This window comes from Salvelinus namaycush, chromosome 4 (genome assembly GCF_016432855.1).
Source record: "Salvelinus namaycush isolate Seneca chromosome 4, SaNama_1.0, whole genome shotgun sequence".
Taxonomy (NCBI): Eukaryota; Metazoa; Chordata; class Actinopteri; order Salmoniformes; family Salmonidae; genus Salvelinus; species Salvelinus namaycush.
This window is the reverse complement of record NC_052310.1, coordinates 17,800,586-17,821,023: the sequence shown is the minus strand read 5'-3', so window position 1 is coordinate 17,821,023 and position 20,438 is coordinate 17,800,586. Positions and strand designations below refer to the sequence as shown.

At 42.5% G+C, this 20,438-nt stretch overlaps 1 protein-coding gene across 1 annotated transcript; it reads left to right on the top strand.

Annotated features, from left to right (window-relative positions):
• Positions 1-5,649: 5,649 nt before the first annotated feature.
• nlrc3 (NLR family, CARD domain containing 3) lies at positions 5,650-19,153 on the top strand. Its single transcript, XM_038990391.1, has 18 exons — positions 5,650-5,829; positions 6,286-6,549; positions 6,753-8,502; positions 8,868-8,954; positions 9,375-9,458; positions 9,682-9,765; positions 11,478-11,561; positions 11,685-11,768; positions 12,120-12,203; positions 12,872-12,955; positions 13,707-13,790; positions 14,059-14,142; positions 14,339-14,422; positions 14,583-14,666; positions 14,847-14,930; positions 15,363-15,446; positions 18,483-18,566; positions 18,715-19,153. Exons 1-18 carry the CDS (start codon positions 5,706-5,708, stop codon positions 18,803-18,805), a joined length of 3,408 nt encoding a protein of 1,135 aa, XP_038846319.1. The 5' UTR covers positions 5,650-5,705; the 3' UTR covers positions 18,806-19,153.
• The last annotated feature ends 1,285 nt before the right edge of the window (positions 19,154-20,438 follow it).

Sequence of the window (20,438 nt, the reverse complement as noted above, 5' to 3'; positions counted from 1 at the left end):
CAACTGTAAGTGCTGTTATTGTGAAGTGAAAACATCTAGGAGCAACAACGGCTCAGCCGTGAAGTGGTAGGCCACACAAACTCACAGAACGGGGCTGCCAAGTGCTGAAAAAAAAATGTTGTAATCATTTTGATTACTTAATAACATCTGTTTCTTTCATCATGTCTGTAATGCATCACTACCTTGATTTTGGCCTCTAATTATACCCTTTAAATCGAAAAATAATAAAGTAACCACTTAATGCTGACTACTGAAAAGGTGTATGCCCTGTGAATTATATGGGCCATGCATTTGATTTAAAAAGAAAAGAACAGCACTTATTTTGTAAAAAAAATATTATAATAATTAAGAACAGCACATCAGGCTGCAGTGCACAGTTTATTTTCAACTGACTTGAAAAATGAGAACACTAATGGTATCAATGAGAGGAACATTGCTTGTTTACTTGAGGATCTCACACAGATGCACCATTCATAACTGCACAAAGGGAGGTTTTCAAGACAACCTCCCTTTGCAAAAATGCAGTTTAGAGCATGATTTCCTTTTAAACAAATGTTATTATTATGCTTCAAAGAAGCCCAACACAGATTGGCTTATAAAACACTATATTTCACTGTAGCAAAATACAATTATCATATAATTTTATTAAACTAGGTTACTCTTATGTAATCATATAAAGTACAGTGAAATAAAGTGCTGCTTTTTCTTGACCTCTCCTAAATCAAATACAGTGCATAGTCACTCTTCTTCATCTATGGCATTTAATCTACCTACTTTAATTGCCTAAGGCAGTATCCTGGTTCTCAAATCTGCACACAAGGACCTTTGATTTTCTTGTTTCCCTCTAAACCCAAATGGAGTGGGAAACAATCTGGTCTTCAGCTCATTTACCTGTACACAGGCAATTGGAGCACTAGGGAAAGAGGATACCTAGTCAGTTGTACAACTGAATGCATCTTCTGCATTTAACCCAAAGGGCTTAAAGGGCTGCCTTAATCGACATCCACGTCTTCAGCGCCCTGTGGGGTAGCTGCCTTGCTCAGAGCAACATATTTTTACCTTGTCAGCTCGGGGATTTGATCCAACAACCTTTCGGTTACTGGCCCAACACTCCTAACCGCCAGGCTACCTACCACCCCCTATATAGGGCTTTAATTGTATCATACATCCCAGCTAATATAAGTTTGAAAGCAAATAGATCTATATTTACCCAATCAAAGGCCTTTTTGAAATCAGCAAAACATGCATATGTAGGTTTGCATTCTTGTAGTCTGGCTCTAATCACAGTGGATACGGTGTAGATGTGATTTACAAGCAAACCTGACGTTTCCAAAGTCAGACTGTTTAAGATCCCAGAATATAACTTGTAGGCTGTGCTTATAAGGCTGATGCCTCTGTAATTTAGTGGGACCCGTGGATCATTTGTTGATGACTTTGGGATTGGTTTGATGAGAAATGTGTACTAAGTTGATGGGATGATAACATTTTCAAAACACATTTGGGAATAGACACATTTTATGTCCAAATCTGGAAGCTCCGCTATTCATGTTGCCTTTTTTCCCTGTTGCTTTTTAGCTTTCCCCAACAGCCTTCCTAACTTCCTCCATAGACAATTTTGCATCCAGGAATTGATTTGAGGTGAATCCAGCCTTATTAATTCCCATTTGTGCAACCCATTTTTGAAGTTACAAGTATAATTTAAGAAGTCAATATCAAACACAGATGGGATATTGCTGCCTGAAAATAGGTTAGCAAAGTCATTCTCCCAGTTCTATAATACACAATTCATCCTATGTTCAAGTTCACCATTTTCCAGTATGATTTCCATAGGGATTTTCATCAATCATTTTTTCCGGACCCATCTTATTGATTTCATTCCAAAACTGCTGATGGTTGTTACTTTGTAGTTGTTCGAGCTGCAGCGCTTGGACCTCTTCTCAATCTCCTCTTATAGAGCCTTCGCTTGTTGTCATACGTTGACAGACACCGTTTAAACTCTTCTCTTAAACTTCTTCTCATTTATTGGTCTTCACATTTTAGGAACGTCTTTTCTGCAACCATCATCACCGACCAGACATTATGTAACTCTTTATTGCAATATGGTGAATTGAATTCACCATATTGCAATTTTTAATTCAATACATTGAATGGGCATTACCCCTTGCTTGCACAAGGAAAGCACCTGGGGCCTTATTTATAAACCATGTGTACATACAAAACATACTCCCAAAAAGTTGGCATTTATAAAAGTATACCTTGACATGAGAATGTGCTCATCTTCCCACAAACTTTAGACCTCCATGCGTACACACATCTCTGTTAGTGATTGAAATATTGTATTGCAACCTGGCAATTGTTTTGTGCAAATGAGGGTTATGATAAAGCTTATTCATAAAAAATGTCAACTGGAGAACATATTAACAGAAATGCAGCCGTTAGTATGTTTTAGTATCTAAAACGGGAATCTTTTTCGTACTTATTTTATTTTCATAACCATTGCAGAATAAATTCATCACCTTCATCACCTGGGTTCATGTTTCCGAAGTAGTCATACATCAAATGACCATGCACCTCTCTCATTTAATTGGACCTAGTAGTAGTAAATAGATAGGCTATATGTATTTCAAGTTTTGCAATCCCATAGTCAGCACAGTTTATAATATACAGTCAAATTTAACAGTTGATCTTTTCCATTGAAGTAGGCCTACAGTTTGTATACATGCTACTGTAAGTACTAGTGATGGGGGGAGGGTGCTCTCCTCGGATGCTCTCCTCATCTTTCTGCTGCAGATACATGGTGAGCAATATGTTTGGAACATCGAATTGCAATAAAAATCACAGTATCGAATCGCAACACATACAGAATCTTGAGAATCGTAATGCATATCTTTTTGCAACGTGGTCTCAGAGCATTTCGTGTTATTCTGTACGTAAATCGGAGTCATTCCATTTAGTATATGTTTTGTTTCGTATGGTATGTATTCATTTGTCGATGCCCATCCTCCATTTCATATGATATGTTACGAATTTCCAATCCATGCAATGTTATGAATTGGTGAAACGAATATGTTACGATTTCCAATTTGTTGTGGCTAACGTTGGCTAGGTGGCTAACACTAGGGGTTAGCGGTTAAGGTTAGGAGTTAGGTTAAAGGGTTAATATTAGGGGAAGGGTTAAGGTTAGGTTTAAGGGTTAGGGGAACAGTTAGCTAAAAGGGTTAAGGTCTCATAGACTAGACATTACATATGTTGTGATACAACGCATAATAATACATCCATTAATTTGTATGGGTTAGCTTCAAGTGAGTCTGTGACATTTGTGTGGGTTGTAGAGCAAAACAGAGAACAACATCGTCAGGGTCTCCCCTTTCCATTGCGGGGTCACATTAGTTTGTAGGTTCAGACGCTACAGATGTTTTCATGAGAACAGATTTTCGGTGTGTCTCCTGATCTGACAAACAATGCAGACGCAGAAGGCCGACATAGGCGGATGCAGTGGATTGAGCCCATGCAAAATATCTCTAGCCTAAACTGATTGATTTTGATGGGGATTTCTGCACAAACTGTCAGAAACCGTCTCAGGGAAGCTCAGCTATGTGCTCATCGTCCTCACCAGGGTCTTGACCTGACTGCAGTTCAGTGTTGTAACCGACTTCAGTGAGCAAATGCTCACCTTCGATGGCCACTAACACACTGGAGAAGTGTGCTCTTCACAGATGAATCATGGTTTCAACTGTACCGGGCAGATGGCAGACAGCGTGTATGGCGTTGTGTGGCGAGCAGTTTGTTGATGTCAATGTGAACTGAGTGCCCCATGGTGGTGGTGGGGTTATGGTATGGGCAGGCATAAGCTACGGACAACAAAACACAATTGCATTTTATCAATGGCAATTTGAATGCACAGAGATTCCTGTGACGAGATCCTGAGGCCCATTATCATGCCATTCATCCACCACCATCACCATAATGCTTCAGCATGATAATGCATGGCACCATGTTGCAAGGATCTGTACATAATTCCTGGAAGCTAAAAATGCCCCAGTTCTTCCATGGCCTGCATACTCACCAGACATGTTACCCATTGAGCATGTTTGGGATGCTCTGGATCTTCGTGTATGACAGCGGGTTCCAGTTCCCGCCAATATCCAGCAACTTCGCACAGCCATTGAAGAGGAGTGGGACAACATTCCACAGGCCACAATCAATAATAGCCTGATCAACTCTATGCGAAGGAGATGTGTTGTGCTGCATGAGGCAAATGGTGGTCACACCAGATACTGACTGGTTTTCTGATCCACGCCCCTACTGTTTTTTAAAGGTATCTGTAACCAACAGATGCATATCTGTAATCCCAGTCACGTGAAATCCATAGATTAGGGCCTAATGAATTAATTTCAATTGACTGATTTCTTTATATGAACTGTAACTCAGTAAAATCTTTGAAATTGTTGCATGTTGCATTCATATTTTACTCAGTGTATTTAGGTTGGGGAAACAGTAGATGCAAAACATTGTTGGTCCAAAACAATTTGCCATTGTTCTCTCTTTCAGAAACGGACACAGCCTTTTGCCAGATACAGCATACATTACTGTAAAAGATTCAAACAATCTGCCATCACAGTAAATAGACCAGTAGCTTACGTCAAACTATTTGACAGTATGGGTAGGCTACTGTACAGCTCAACTGGTCTCAAGATTGCGATATTATACCTTTACGTCATTTGTCTTCTTACGTCCGACTTAAATTTCCTCAACTTGCAGCACGCTCGTGTCCCCCATCGAGCGGTTCGTACATAAAACATCCTTCATTCAGGCTGCAAAGGCATCAATTTCCTCCTTTACTCAATTTAATGGCTAGTCTGTGGGGGGGGGGGGAAATTGGGAAAATATGTGTACCGTCTTAATAAAACACAATTTTCCACCACCATTTTCGTATTTTCAGACAACTTGTGGAAGCTGCACACCACGTGAATCTGTTGTTTATATTGAAAAACAACTCGTCTTTTGAATAGAATTGTGGGCTGCAGCAGTCTACTTTTAAATAGCTTTGAATATGCATTCAATCTTGCAGAATGCGCAGACAGGGACTCGCTGCAGCATGCATGTTTAGTTTGAAAAAGTAAAAACATGATTTAGTTATTAAAACATTCGGCCAACACCTCTAAAGGCAATTTAAAAATATATATATTTTTAGAAACTGCCGTGACCTAATTACAAATAGTTCCAAATTATGCAGCAAATAAAGTGCATTATTGTCACCATGAAAGGTGAATGGAGGGGGTTTCCAGCCGGAGTTTCAATGCTCGTTCACATGCACACGGTTTTACGACAGGTTTGATTTATAACTAGAAACATGCGTGTGCCAAGTTGATACATTTCAATATTTTCGTGCACAGACTTTTCAGAAATGGTGCACACAGAAATGTTGTGTGAAATTTACACAACTGTTATAAAGGAGGCCCCTGACGATTGGCACAATTATCATACACTGTTCGTATGAGCCCTTGGACACTCCAATCAGGTGAGGGCAAAGTCAGTGATAGGCAAGGGTGTTACTGTACTGACAATGAAGAAGGCTTCAATCACAACATGTCACGTTTCTGTGCCCTGAGGTGAGACATGCTTTTCCTTTTTGTGTTCAAGAGTAATCGGAGATGGAGAAAGGTGGACAGGCATATCTTTAGGCAGGAACAAGCAACAGCTCCATGGAAAGAAACACCCATTACAATTCTATTCTGGACAGAAACAAGCGTATCGCATGGCAAGAGGACTGCTATGTTGACCTCCAGTCTACCCCCACCTCAACTTCCACCAAGGGAGAGATGGAAGGTAAAAGCCATTGTTGTTGCCATTATGAGCTGCACTTAATGTCCTTCTTTGATAATTTCCTCAATCGATGAAAGAGCTGTACATAAAAGCAGGTTTAGACAAGTTGCCAACAACTGGATGCATCCGGTTTTCAGGGATACAGCTAATTCAACCTAGCTTCCTTTACCGCTGAAAACCGGATGTAGGAACTCTGTTCTGGCGTATTTTTACGCATGCTACGTTAGGGTAAGTTGTACCAGACATCTGCCATCAAAATAAATTTGTTTTTGTTGCCCATGAGTAACGCTAGACCAAATTCTAACTGACGATATGTACACATAACTTGAAGAGTTCACACCAATCAACATTAACATAAATCCATGATTTACTCAAAGTCAAAAGTGCAAATTGCACATAGAGAGTTCTAATCAGAGTTCAGAGCTCTGAATATATTCGTCTCTGTCTCTTGTGGCCTAGATGTGGGCTGGATCCAGAAACATCAGGGGCATCTGCAGCGTTTCATTACCACTCCCCTCCTGGAGGGGGCGCTGTCCCACATGAGGAAGCTGGAGCTGCTGAGCCAGGGTGAGGAGGCACAGGTACAGGCTGGGGGGCAGCTGCAGGATCGGGTGGGCACCCTCACCTCCATCCTGGCCAGCATGGACCCCCAGGGCTCCAACGCTCTCCAGGCCTTCCTTGAGAACTCTGACTCCCAGATGTACCGGCTTATCACGATGCACGGTGAGGAGGAGGAGCCTATTGGTTGGCATCTAGTTTATAGGCTAGAGTGTGTTGTGTGTAGGATTGTCATCTGCCTTCTGCAAGTTGTTCAGATCCAGATAGTGATAAAGCTATCTATTGTTGGTAATTGTATTGGTATACACCCCTCTCTGAAACTACTATAAGCTATCATTGTCTGTGATTTGATTCTCCTCTCACTGCAGACCTCATGGTTCAGGAGCACAAGGAGGCTCTTCTGTTGCAGTATCCCACACCAAGTGACAGCCTCTACCCTGGCCCCTGTAGCCCAGAATTCTCCTCCTCCAGAATCTTGCTCCTGGTCGACGGCCTCTCGGACCTCCAGCAGAAGGAGCACGACCTCATGCAGGTGGAGGCCACCCGTGGGGCGCGGAGACACCACGTCAGACAGCTGGCCCTGGCCAAACTACTGGAGCCCCTCACACGGGTCAGCCTGCCCCCCAGGGTCTCCCTCACCGTGGGAGTGGCCGGCATCGGCAAGAGCACCCTTGTGGGACATTTTGTACGCCTTTGGAGCAGAGGCGAGATCTGCACGGACGTGAGTTTTGTCTTGCCCTTTGCCTTCTGGGAGCTGAACACTGGGGAGAAGCTGTCGGCCGAAAGACTGGTGAAGCGGGCCTTCCCTCACATGACGGACCCCAGCCTGGTGCTGAGTGGTACATGTCGGACATTGCTGATCTTCGACGGTCTGGATGAGTTCCGTTGTCCTCTGGACTTCTCGGAGACTGTGCCCTGCACAGACCCCAAGAAGGAGGTGTCGGTGGACGACTTGGTCACCAACATCATCCGGGGCAACCTGCTCCCTGAAGCAGCGGTATGGGTGACCTCCAGGCCGGCGGTGGCCTCGTTGATTCCTGGGGGACTAGTGGACAGGTTGACCGAGATCCCCGGATTCAGCCCGAAGGAAATCCGGCTGTTCCTGAGCCACAACTTCCCTAAGGGAGATACTGCCAGTCAGATATGGACTCACTTGGAGTCCAACAAGATCTTCATGGTGATGTCTTACATGCCTTGCATTTGCTGGATAGTGGCGGTTACCTTTGGGTACCTGTTGGAGAGTGGCTGGCAGGAGGGTCTTCCCAGGACCTGCACTGAACTCTACTCCCACTTCTGCGCTATGAGAGCCGAAGCAGGTGAGCCCAGAGGCAGAGAGCCTATCAAGATGGACCAGCTTAACGGAAACAACCGCAAGCTGCTGGGAAGTCTGGGCCGACTGGCCTTCTACGGACTTCTGAAGCACAAATACACCTTCAGTGAGCAGGACATGAGGGCCTATGGAGTAGACCTTCCATCCACCCAGGGTGGCCTCGGAACTGGAGTACTGATCCGCGAGGATTCCCCGAATTGTGTGGCCTACCGCTTCACCCACCTGACTGTGCAGGAGTTCTTAGCAGCCACATACTACCACATCTGCTCCAAACGTGCCATCTTTGACCTGTTCACCGAGAGTGCCATGTCCTGGCCCAAGATCGGCTTCCAGAACCACTTCAGGAGCGCCCTGCAGCGGTCCCAGCAGGCAGAGGATGGTCACCTGGACGTGTTTGTGCGGTTCCTGGCGGGGTTGCTGTGTCCAGCAGCAGTGCGGCCGCTGGCAGGCCTGCTGGCCCTGGGGAAGGACGATGGGGGCCAAAGGGTTTGGGCGGCTGGGCTTCTGCAGGACCTCCTGGGCAGCGGTGGTGCTGTGGTGTCACTACGCTCAGTGAACGTGGCCTACTGCCTGCAGGAGCTGCAGCACACAGAGGTGCTACGCAGCGTGGAGGAGGACCTGCGCTGTGGCGGTCTGGGATGGAAGCTGACACGGACACACTGCACAGCGCTAGCCTACCTGCTACAGGTGTCTCCAGAGTGCAGCGAGGAGACCAACCTGTCGGCATGTCTGGACTACTCCACTGTCAAAAGCCTGCTGCCTCAGCTGCTCTACTGCAGCCATCTCAGGTTAGTTAGAGCAGACCCTATCTCAGCTCCCTGTCTAATGGTGTCGCCTCCCCATCTCAAACAAACCCTTCCACATTTTAGGTAAGCTCCTCCACATCTCATATAAGCTCCTTCCCATCTCAGATAACCCCCTCATCTCAACAAAGCCCCTCCCCATCCCTGAAAATATCCTCCTTTACTCCAAAGTGCAACCATTTCAGATAAGGGGAATAAAAGATGTGGGGACATAGGAAAATAATTAAGGTCAGAGGCAGAACCTTCCATATGTTGTGACATTTATGGCTAAACTTTAAATATCATTTCCAATTCCCTAGGACAGTGTATTGACATTCATACTAAGGATGCTGTATCTTAACATTTTGCAGATTGGAAAATAACCATTTTAAAGATGATGTCATGGAACTGCTGGGAAGCTTACTGAGTGCAAAGGACTGCCACCTTCAGAAGATAAGGTCAGGAGCCATTCATTTCTTTGCGATGGGGATTCTATAAAATTACTAGAACCCCCTCACTATGTGTGGGGGGGGGGAATAGCCCAAAACTAAGCAGCCTACATCCTATAAGTAGCCTCTCTTAACCAGTTTAGAACCCTGGGACCTCAGGTCCTTCACATATTCTGGTAATGCTTAATTTCAAGGAGATGACCATGTTTACACAACCATTAAATAATGACATCAGACATTTAGCATTGAGGACATTTCAGCTCTCATGCAGGTTCATTGCAATGCTTTTATTGCGATTGAACATTTTCTTTACAGTTACATAACACTGTTCATGATATTCACCGAGGTCATACATGCAAATTGGTATGCCCAGTATTGTATAATGATGTATTATGATGGTCTTTCTTATGTAACTTCTCGTATATTCAGTCTGGCAGAGAACGCTATCAGCAACAAAGGGGCCAAGGCCCTGAGTCGAGCACTACTGGTTAACCGGACGCTAATTACGCTTGAGTGAGTGAGACCAATTTGTGTCTGATTACATCCAAATGAATGGCAGATGTTTGTTTGTTCATGACAATGTTCCAGTCATTTAACAGTAATCTGAGAACATCTTCTAATGAGTGAGAAAAGAAACCCACCTGTTGGATATATAATAAGTATGAAAGTGGTAACTAAAGATTGTGAAATTAAACTAAGTTCTCCTTTGGTTAAGCATAAGTTTTTTGTGGCTTAGTCTCCGTAGCAACAACATTGGATCTAAAGGCGCCAAGTTTCTAGCAGAAGCCCTCAAAATGAATCAGGTCCTGGTGTCCATCAAGTGAGTAACTACAATTTTATTTTACCTTTATTTAACTAAACAAGTCAGTTAAGAACAAATTCTTATTTTCAATGACGGCCTAGGAACAGTGGGTTAACTGCCTTGTTCAGGGGCAGAACGACATGTTTACCTTGTCAGCTTGGGGATTCGATCTTGCAACCTTTCGGCTACTAGTCCAACGCTCTAACCACGAGGCTACTTGCCGCCCCACAATGCCTAGTGAAAGTCTTTACACCCCTTGTGCAGTTGGTGCCTTAAATTTAAATCTAAAAAGGATTAAATTAAAAAGAAATTCCTACAGATCTACATAAACTACTTCAGAGTTTTCAAAATGTAAGACAAATTACAGAAATTTGCAAGAAATAATTTTAAAAAGAATAAGAATTCTTCCCACCACTTGCTGTGGCACATCTTAACAAGTTCTTAACGATGAGTTAAGAACAACTTCCCCTGTCTCTGTAAAGTCCCTCAGTTGGACAGTGAATTTCAAACAATGATTGAACCTCAGAGCTGAAAATTTGCTTTAAAAACATGTCAGTGATACATTTTTAGACAGACACATATCAGGGGAGGTTACAAAATAATTCCAAGACACTGAATATCCTTTTGAGTATGGTCAAGTAGGTTATACATTACGGATGGTGTATCATATCACCCTGGTACTGTGAGGATCTGGCCGTCCTTCCTAAGAGAATTGAAACTGCTCATGGATATCACTAAAAAAGAATATTTTAAAAACAGCCACAAAGTTCATTGGCTAAGCTGAGAGAAAACTGTGCATAGATCAACAGCACTGAATTCACTCCACATTACTGACCTATATGACAGAGTGAAAAGAAGGAAACCTGTGCTAAAAAAAATCCATTCCAAATCATCCCTCTTGTTTGCAACAAGGCTCTTAAGTAATACTTCAAGACAACATGGATAAGAATTTGATGTAAAGTTTAGGGCAAATCCAACACCTCATAGAGTAAACCCTCTACATTTTTAAGAATTGTGGTGTCAATGCCATGGTATAGGTGCGCTTGTCCTGGCAGGGACTGCCGAGTTTGGTTGGGACCAAAATAAATACAAAACTGGCAAATGCCCAGGTAAAAACATGGAGGAAAACCTGCCTCAGTCTTTTAAGACCTAACACTGGGATTGTTTTATTTTTCAGTGGGAAAATTAAACACATTTTAAGACTAAAGACACACCAGAATGGGTTTCCAAGAGGTGTTGAGTGGCCTAGTCTTGGTGCTGACGTAAATCTGTAAAATAAAATCTGAGATCATTAAGTCTTGAATATTGCTGGCCATCAATAATCCCCAACTAAATTGACTGAGCTTGAGCAGTTTTTCCAAAACAATGGATATATGTTCTTATTCAACATGATTCACAGCTGTAATTGCTGCCAAAAGGTGCTTCAAATAAGTATTAACTGTTAGACATCTTTGTTTTTAGAACATTTCTATATTTTTTTCTTGCACTTTGACAAATGTGTAGTAGGCTGTGTAGATCAGTAGGAAAGAAATCAAATGTGATCCCTTTTTAGATTTAAATATACGGAGGCAAAATGTGCAACAGGTGTGAAGACTTTCATTAGACACTGTATATGATTTTCGACTCTGACATTTGATCTCAGTAGTTATCGCCATTTGATTATTTTTACCAATGCCAGTGAAATATGACATATCATTTTGGTTTGTTTTCATTTTCTCCCGGTTCTGCAGTTTCCAAAATAATCTCATTGAGGAGGAGGGCGCTCGGGCCCTGGCTGAGGTGCTGCTGTCCAACCGCAAACTTGTCTCGCTGAAGTGAGTCCTACCGACCATCCGTGTGTGTGTGTTTATAAGTGACCAGTCAACTTTTCGAGGTCAGCAGGTGAGCATGTGTCTTGTGTGTGTGTACGCTGAAACATGTCAACATTGTGCTCCCAGTGTACAGAAGAATTGTATTGGAGCAGATGGAGCCAGGAGGATTGCAGAAGCGCTAAAGACAAACCGGACACTTACAGAACTAATGTAAGAACTTTGTCATCATTATCAGTGGTTCATACTACAAGATGTCTATCTCAACATTCTATGAAATATATGTCACCAAAACGTGTTGACAGATTCATTGTCTGACCGTCTAGGAGCATAAGAAAATCAATGTCATGTTCCATCAAACAGTAAACTATTGACTGTTATAGAACTGTTGTACATATCAGAATCGACTGATATATACACATTTGACGTGCTCTCAATAGTGCAAGAATACCTGCTTAGTTACCTGGTTACCACTGACTTCCAGTATTGACAGTATAAAGGCCCGGAATAATGCACCCTTACGGCTTTCTGAAATGTGTTTTCTGTTTCTTTATGGGTCTGCAGTCTGAGCAGTAACCAGCTGGGGGACAAAGGCACTGCAGCCCTGGCCCAGGCCCTGACCGTCAACCACAGCCTCCACTCGCTGCAGTCAGTGTCCTGCCCTCACTACATGACATCACCTGACATGACTGCAATGCACCTCCTCCACTTGACATAAACTTTAAATGTTTCATATTCCCCTTAGACTCGAATACAAACACATTCACAAGCACCCATTTGACCTAGATGACATAAGCCATCTGTTTATCTAACATGGTTTGAAGCAGTGGCAGTTGTCATGGCGACATTGTTTTCTGACACATTTTCCTTATGCTGGTTATATCGTGATTAGTTTACTGCAGGCCAGGTTAAAGTGACTAAGGGGGCATTTGAAATGTATATATATTTAATGATGATATAGGCAACAAGATAGATAAGATAGGTAATTCACCTATTATAAACAGCCTATGTGCCATGCACAGCTGTCATGACAAATAGATAGACCTAGAGGCCTGATTCAAACATGGAAAATCAATAGGCTCATGAGTTCAGCAACACATTGTGATATGGCACAATACACGTCTGTGGATCAAATTCGACCCACGTAATCAGTTAAGAAATGCCAGCCTGCCATAAAAACGTTTCCAATACGTACAGTTCCAGTTACAACCACAAAAAGCACTAGGCTACCAAGAACACCATAGAAATATAACAAAATAGAAGAACCGATTGGTAGGTTCTAAAGGGTCAATTAATTATTCTATGTCCATTTTCAGCCTGCAGAGTAACTCCATCAGTAACAAAGGGATGACTGCGTTAACCAAGGCTCTGCGGTTGAACCGTGGACTCATCTGTCTGAAGTGAGTACTGGAGCTAATGGAAATTCTGCTCACATCAATTAAGTCACAATGAGTATAATGACTGAGGAAACATTCATCAGTTTCATTGTATGTCATTATGGCTTACTTCAACTATGATTGCTCAGGTTATCATGTCTCTCCCTAAACACCAGTGTTGCTGCTCTACATCTGTCTCTCAGGCACTTTAAAATGGGTACATTTTCATCACTGATTGCCCAGAGGATGCACTACACACATTTAGCCAAATTTGAATCAGTCGCTGATTAAAATGGATATGTTCATTTAAACCCGAAATCCGTAAAGGGGGAAACGTCGCCACTGTTTGCCCCCCCCCCCCCCCAAAGCACCTTTATTTTTTTTGGTTTTGTTGATTAAATAAACAGAGTACAGGAGCATTGTGGTTAAAAAAACAAGTTGCAGTACATATTCTGCTGTTCTACTGCGTGTGAAATGATGTCAAAAAAAAAAAAACTGTTCATTGTTTAAAGTAACTTTTTGTTGTTGTAATATCGCAAACGTACGTGGCAAATTCACTAACTACAGATTTCAGCTTTACAACCCGTCTAGTTGTTTGTGACTCAATCTCTGTCTGAGTGTTGTAAAAAGAAACCTAGTTTTTCCTTAGTGTTCAACGTTTTATACCATCTCTCTGAACAAAAGCTATGCAGAGACTGCCATAACATCTTTAGGACACTAGCTGTTTCTGGGCTCTGTCTTTGTAATAACTGTTTCATTCCCCTCTCCCTGCTAGCCTGCGTGAGAACTCGATCGGGGTGGAGGGGGCGAAGGATATGGCCAGGGCACTGCAGGAGAACAGCTCTCTCCGGCACCTGGAGTGAGTCGCACCACCACCTGTCAGTAAAGGCCACTCTCCTCTGCCATACGGTGGCACAGAAATACCTAGCTGTCGGGAAATGTCTCTAACCCAGGGCGTGCCGTAGTGGGGCATCTGGGTTCAGTATTAACAGTAGGAGCACTGACAAGTTGGCTGTTTAGAGCTGGGGTCATTCAGAATTGATGAAGGTTTCTCTGGCTTCCTTCCTCTGTTTTTATTTTCTTTCTCACCGATGCTCTTGCATTCAATATCTGTGTGTGTGTCTTAGTCTTACAGCCAACCTGCTGCACGATGAGGGGGTGAAAGCCATAGCTGGAGCTGTGAAGGTCAACCGAGCGCTTACTACTTTACGGTAAGTCAGTCAGATCTGTGCACACACACACACACACTGTTGCAAAGTGAAGGGAATGCCTGCTGAGATGGAACAACCCTAATTGCTGGCTGCAGCAGCAACCCACACCTTGCCACATTTGTTGGAGAATGCGGGCAACACACACACGCGCTTACACACATTTCAATTCACCTAAATATCCCTCTCTGTCTACCAGTCTCCAGTGGAATTTCATCAAGTGCACAGCCACTAAATCCTTGGCCCATGCTCTACTCACCAACTCCACCATGCAGCTACTAGAGTAAGCACTGAAGCCCTCCACTTCATTCTACCTATGGCTCTGTAGTTAGACGAAACTGTACCATTCCCAAGTCTAGAAATCAAAGAACAGTTAAATGTAATTGATTGACTGTGGAGACTGATTTTGCTCTGGCTCTGTGTGTGTGTGTGTGTGTGTGTAGTCTACAGGAAAATGCCATTGGGGATGAAGGAGTGGTAGCTCTGGCAGGAGCCCTGAAGACCAATGCGTCTCTCTGTACATTGTGGTTAGTGCCCCATATCGCTATTTAATACTGAGCTAATACCTTTGTTGCCTTTATTTCTGTCACATTGTAAATGCTACTGATGGAGGAGAATGAGTGTGTGTGTGGTCGCACGTGTGTGTACGGTCACGTGTGTGTACGGTCACGTGTGTGTGTATGGTCACGTGTGTGTTCTCTCTACAGTCTCCAGGGTGTATCAGCAGGCAGGAGTGGAGCCATCTCAATGGCCGAGGCTCTAATGGTCAACAAAACCCTGCACACTCTGGAGTGAGTTTTATTTTCTTGAATCGCTCTCATTCCCTCTTTATTTCTGTGTCCTTGTGGCATAATACCAACGAATTGACTCTCATTCTCTTGACCCGCTGCATTTGCTAGAAATTGTTCACTCGGTCACACCTTCCCTCCCACTTTCTCGCTCTTTGTGGTTTGTTCTTGACAGCCACTGTTGGCACATTCATCTATATCTCTTCTTCACATGTTTTTGTCCCAACACAGTCCACTATAAGCTCATAGTAATGGTTGAAATGGAACGAATGAAATGGTATTAAAACACATTTAAACCCTACATTTACCATTCCATGTATTCCATTCCAGCCATTACCACGAGCCTGCCCTCTGATTTCACCAGCCTCCCAATGGTCCATATAGAGACTTAGTGTTCTTTGTATCCTTTCTGTCACATTCTCATTTGCGTTCCAGCCTACGAGGGAACTCCATAGGGATGGAGGGAGCCAAGGCTTTGGCTAATGCACTGAAGACAAACCGAACACTCAAATCATTAAAGTGAGTCCTTTTGGTCCAGTGAGCCCTTGTAATGTATAAACATTAGCAATTGTATTCCCACTTGCACATTTCTACAATAGCATTTATCTTTCTACGAAATATTGAGTTATTAACTACGTGACAAGCCAAATTATTTTCTTTAGGACTGTAACCAAGGCATTTCTGTTTTGCGTAATTTTTCCATCAGACGTTTGGCCACAAGCACAGAGGAAACCACAGTGGTTAACAACTCCACTCCCCAGGGCTGTATTGTCATTAGCAACCATAGATCTGGCATAAAACATTAGTGGCTTTAAACATGAACTACAGTGGGCTAGTGTTACCATGGCAATCTGTTTTGCAAAGTAACATATATTGCACAATGGATACAACAGCAATTTCCTAACTCAGTGCCTTCAGAAAGTATTCATACACCTTGGAATATTCAACATTTTGTTGTGTAACAGCCTGAATTCAAATGGATTAAAATGTATTTCTCTCTCACCCATCTACACACAATACCCCATAATGACCAAGTGAAAACATGCTTTATACATTTTTCCTAATTTATTGAAAATCAAATACAGAAATATCATTTACATAAGTATTCAGCTATTACAGCTGTGAGTCTTTCTGGGTAAGTCTCTAAGAGCTTTGCACACTTGGATTGTACAATATTTACATTTGTCAAGTTGGTTGGTCAACTCTGTCAAGTTGGTTGGTGATCATTGCTAGACAGCCATTTGAGTCTTGCCATAGATTTTCAAGACTATTTAATTCAAAACTGTAACTAGGCCACCCAGGAACATTTAATATCGTCTTGGTAAGCAACTCCAGTGTATATTAGGCCTTGTGTTTTAGGTTATTGTCCTGCTGAAAGTTGAATGTGTCTCCCAATGTCTGGTAGAAAGCAGACTGAACAAGGTTTTCCTCTAGGATTTTGCATGTGCTTAGCTCTATTCCGTTAAATCATCTTCTTTGTCCTTGCCGATGACAAGCATACCAATAACATGATGAAGCCACCATGAAAATATGAAGTGGTACTCAGTGATGTGTTGGATTTTCCCCCCAAAATAACACTTTGTATTCAGGAAATAAAGTTTTTATGTGTTATATTTAACTAGGCAAGTCAGTTAAGAACAAATTCACAATGACGGCCTACCGGGGAACAGTGGGTTAACTGCCTTGTTCAGTGGCAGAACGACCGATTTTTACCTTGTCAGCTCGGGGATTTGATCCAGCAACCTTTCTGTTACTGGCCCAACCCTCTAACCACTAGGCTACCTGCCACCCCAAAACTGCAAACAGGATGAATGTTTTGTAATATTTTTATTATTTTTTATTCTGTACAGTCATGTAGGTTAGTATTGTGGAGTAACTACAATGTTGTTGATCCACCCTCAGCTTTTTCCTATCACAGCCATTAAACTCTGTAACTGTTTTAAAGTCACCATTGGCCTCATGGTGAAACCCCTGAGCGGTTTCCTTCCTCTCCATCAACTGAGTTAGGAAGGACGCCTGGATCTTTGTAGTGACTGGGTGACTTTGTAGTGACTACACCATGCAATGTGTAATCAATAACTTCACCATGCTCAAAGGGATATTCCATGTCTGCTTTTTTTACCCATCTACCAATAGGTGTACTTCTTTGCGAGGCATTGGAAAACCTCCCTGGTCTTTGTGGTTGAATCTGTGTTTGAAATTCACTGCTCGACTGAGGGACCTTACAGATAATTGTATGTGTGGGCTACAGAGATGAGGTAGTCATTCAAACATCATGTTAAACACTATTATTGCAACTTATTATGTGACTTGTGAGGCACATTTTTACTCCTGAAATTATTTAGGCTTGCCTTAATGGGCGGCAGGTACCCTAGTGGTTAGAGCGTTGGACTAGTAACCGGAAGGTTGCTAGATCAAATCCCGAGCTGGTAAAAATCTGTTGTTCTGCCCCTGAACAAGTCAGTTAACCCACTGTTCCTAGGCTGTCATTGGAAATAAGAATTTGTTCTTAACTGACTTGCCTAGTTAAATAAATAACAAAAGGGTTAAATACTTATTGACTCAAGGCATTTCAGCTTTTAATTTTTAATACATTTCGAAAATTAGAATTCACCTTTGACATCATGGGGTATTGTGTGTATGCCAGTGACAAAATCTAAATTGAATCCATTTTAAATTCAGGCTGTAACACCACAAAATGTGGGGGAAAAAATCAAGGGATGTCTGAAGGCACTGTATTTATGTACCCGTCTTTGATTGTGCTGATTGTAATTCTACACATTTATCGAGCTTTAGTCACCTGAACTGTTTCAGTAAGGGATATTAGTCATACTTCCTCTCTCTGGCTTCCAGTGGACTCCATAATTATGTTTCACACTGATATGCACTCCCATATGTATTTATTTGGACAGTGAAGCTAAAACATTCCATTTGGCTCCAAGCATGATGTAGTCATTGCATGTTAAGAATATGGGACCAAATACTAAATGTTTGACAAAATGTAATGCACTATAAGGGAATTTGTCCAGATACTTATGACACCGTCAAATGGGGGGACTAAATACATAAAGTGCTTTCATTCGTGAATGGTAAAACAGGTATGAAAATACCCACAAATAAAAGGTGCGTTTCTGTACTGTCGCCTCATACTAAACAAATGAATCCGTTTATCCAAATTGCTGGAGGATAGAGTCAAATTAAACATTTGATCTTGGCTGTCCAAATAAATACGTAGGGGAGTGTATATAGTAATTGTGCGTGGGTATATTTTCGTTATTGTGCTTAGTTTATCCAAGCACTGAGTCAGAGAGAGAGAAACATCACACGAAAGGCTCGAGTAGAAAGTGTTTGATGCAGACATTCAAAGACAGACAACCACACACACGTATACACCGGTACATTCAGTTCCCTCAGATAGCAATTTCAGAGTGCTGCCACAATACATTACTTCCAAATGAACTTGCGGTCTTGTTTTTGAGTGTTTTTGTCTAGTTGTGCCTTAGACCTCATGTTGGATTCTACATGCGCCTTTTGATGCATGTAATGTGTGTGCAGTCTGCAGGAGAACTCTCTGGGAATGGATGGAGCCATATTCATCGCCACAGCCCTGAAAGGAAACCACCAGCTAACTTATATAAAGTGAGTGTATCCTGCTGACTTTTCATACACAGTTTGGTGTGCACTGTATTTTGAATATAAAAAGGTATGTGTAAGACTGTGTGTGTGTGCGTGCGTGCTTGAGTGTGCACTCACTCGGGCTTTAATGCATGCTCCTCCACTCCTCCAGCTTGCAGGGGAACGGCATCGGAGAGTCGGGAGCAAAGGTCATCTCTGATGCCATCAGAACCAACTCTCCAGACTGTGTGGTGGAGATCTGACCTCAAGGTTACGCCAGAGGTCAAAGGCCATCGGTCCCCAGGGGCTTATTCAGGAGGGTTAAACATTACAGTACATTGATATATAACACGGTTCACCCTTCTGAACACATCCATTGCCCATGGAGAAGTCTTTGTCTTTGCAATGGACATGTAGAGTAAGAATTTCAGAGGCTACCCATCAGCCTGGCTCATTGGACCTAGCTTCTGACGGACAGCCACAAAGACAAACCGCAGGGATATTTGTTGTAGGTCTTATTTTAAGATCTATTACATTGGTACTGTCGGGGGAATTGTGTATATTAATACCGACTGACATTTAAATATTATTTATGTACATTTATTTTCCTAATAAACATATCTTAAAGCAGCTACATATACATTGCCTTTATATGAATTGAAAATGTGTGTGACATGACGTATACAGTTCATACAGGATGTATGATGTGTGCACAATACATACTGCAAGATGCAGTACTGTAGTGTGCAGTGACCCTCATGCCCAGATGGTAAAGATCTCACTAGATACAGGAAATTACATATATTTAGCCTACAGTATATAGTACTGTATATAGTACTGTACTTGAAATGATATTGAGAGAAAGCACATTGTGCTGATCACAACCCCCAGAGGAAAGGGTCTATTACTGGCACAATGGGATATATCAAATCTATATTTTATACTACAGCAAGCTTTAGTATTTCATGAAAAGATTAAGACCTGGATTCAATTAGATTGAGCGTTAAGCTGCATAGCAGATGTTTTGATGACGTTGGAGGTGTAACTGCGTTATGAGCCGACACATATCGGTAAGCGGTTGCACACGTGTCACAAACCACTCCCTTGTGATCCCTTCTACGTTTGAAGTTCAAAACAGCACTAGAAAGTGAATGTTCTATCCATGTTAGAAATAATGACTCCAATGTCAAACCATTTATGTTGGGCTGATATAAGTTTTCATGTTCATTTGGATGGGGAGGGGATTTAATAAGCCGATCAGTCTAATTCTGTGTTTGAAGTTGTATGGATGCATGGGATTTGTCGATTTATAGTCAGGCGTGGAGGTGTGGTTTCGTTGCATCCAATGGCAGTGTCTGTGATAAGGTAACGCAATGAGCCTCTTGTGGATTTGATAGCTCGCAGTTCCCGACACCGCCAAAACAATACTATGTGGATGTCAATCTGAATCATAAGGCCGGAATACAATCCAATCTTGCTTTGTCAGGTATGGACCTTTTAAAGGCAATGTTTCCACGTTCGCAGAGACCAACACTGGAAATACATGTCCTCAAAGATGGAAATGGAAGCACTGTACGGTCTTTGATGGAAGGCAGGTGGGAGGAGGCTTTGACCAGGTGGGACCATTCTAGCCAATGAGAGTGCCGATACGCGTGACCGCTGGGCACAACTCAGATAGAACGTTTTTTTGTTTGTTGCCAAAATGCCACGTGCATCCACTTATGTCAGTGCGTTCGTAATAACCTAACCATTGTGAAACGTCAATTCAAATACAAATAAGCCTCACGTATCAAAATGATCTATAAACACTTTTGTTGACCAAATTGACTTCCTCACTTCCTGGTCTTATTTTCACTAATCGGATTGAATCCAGGCTTTAATATTCAACAGGACTGT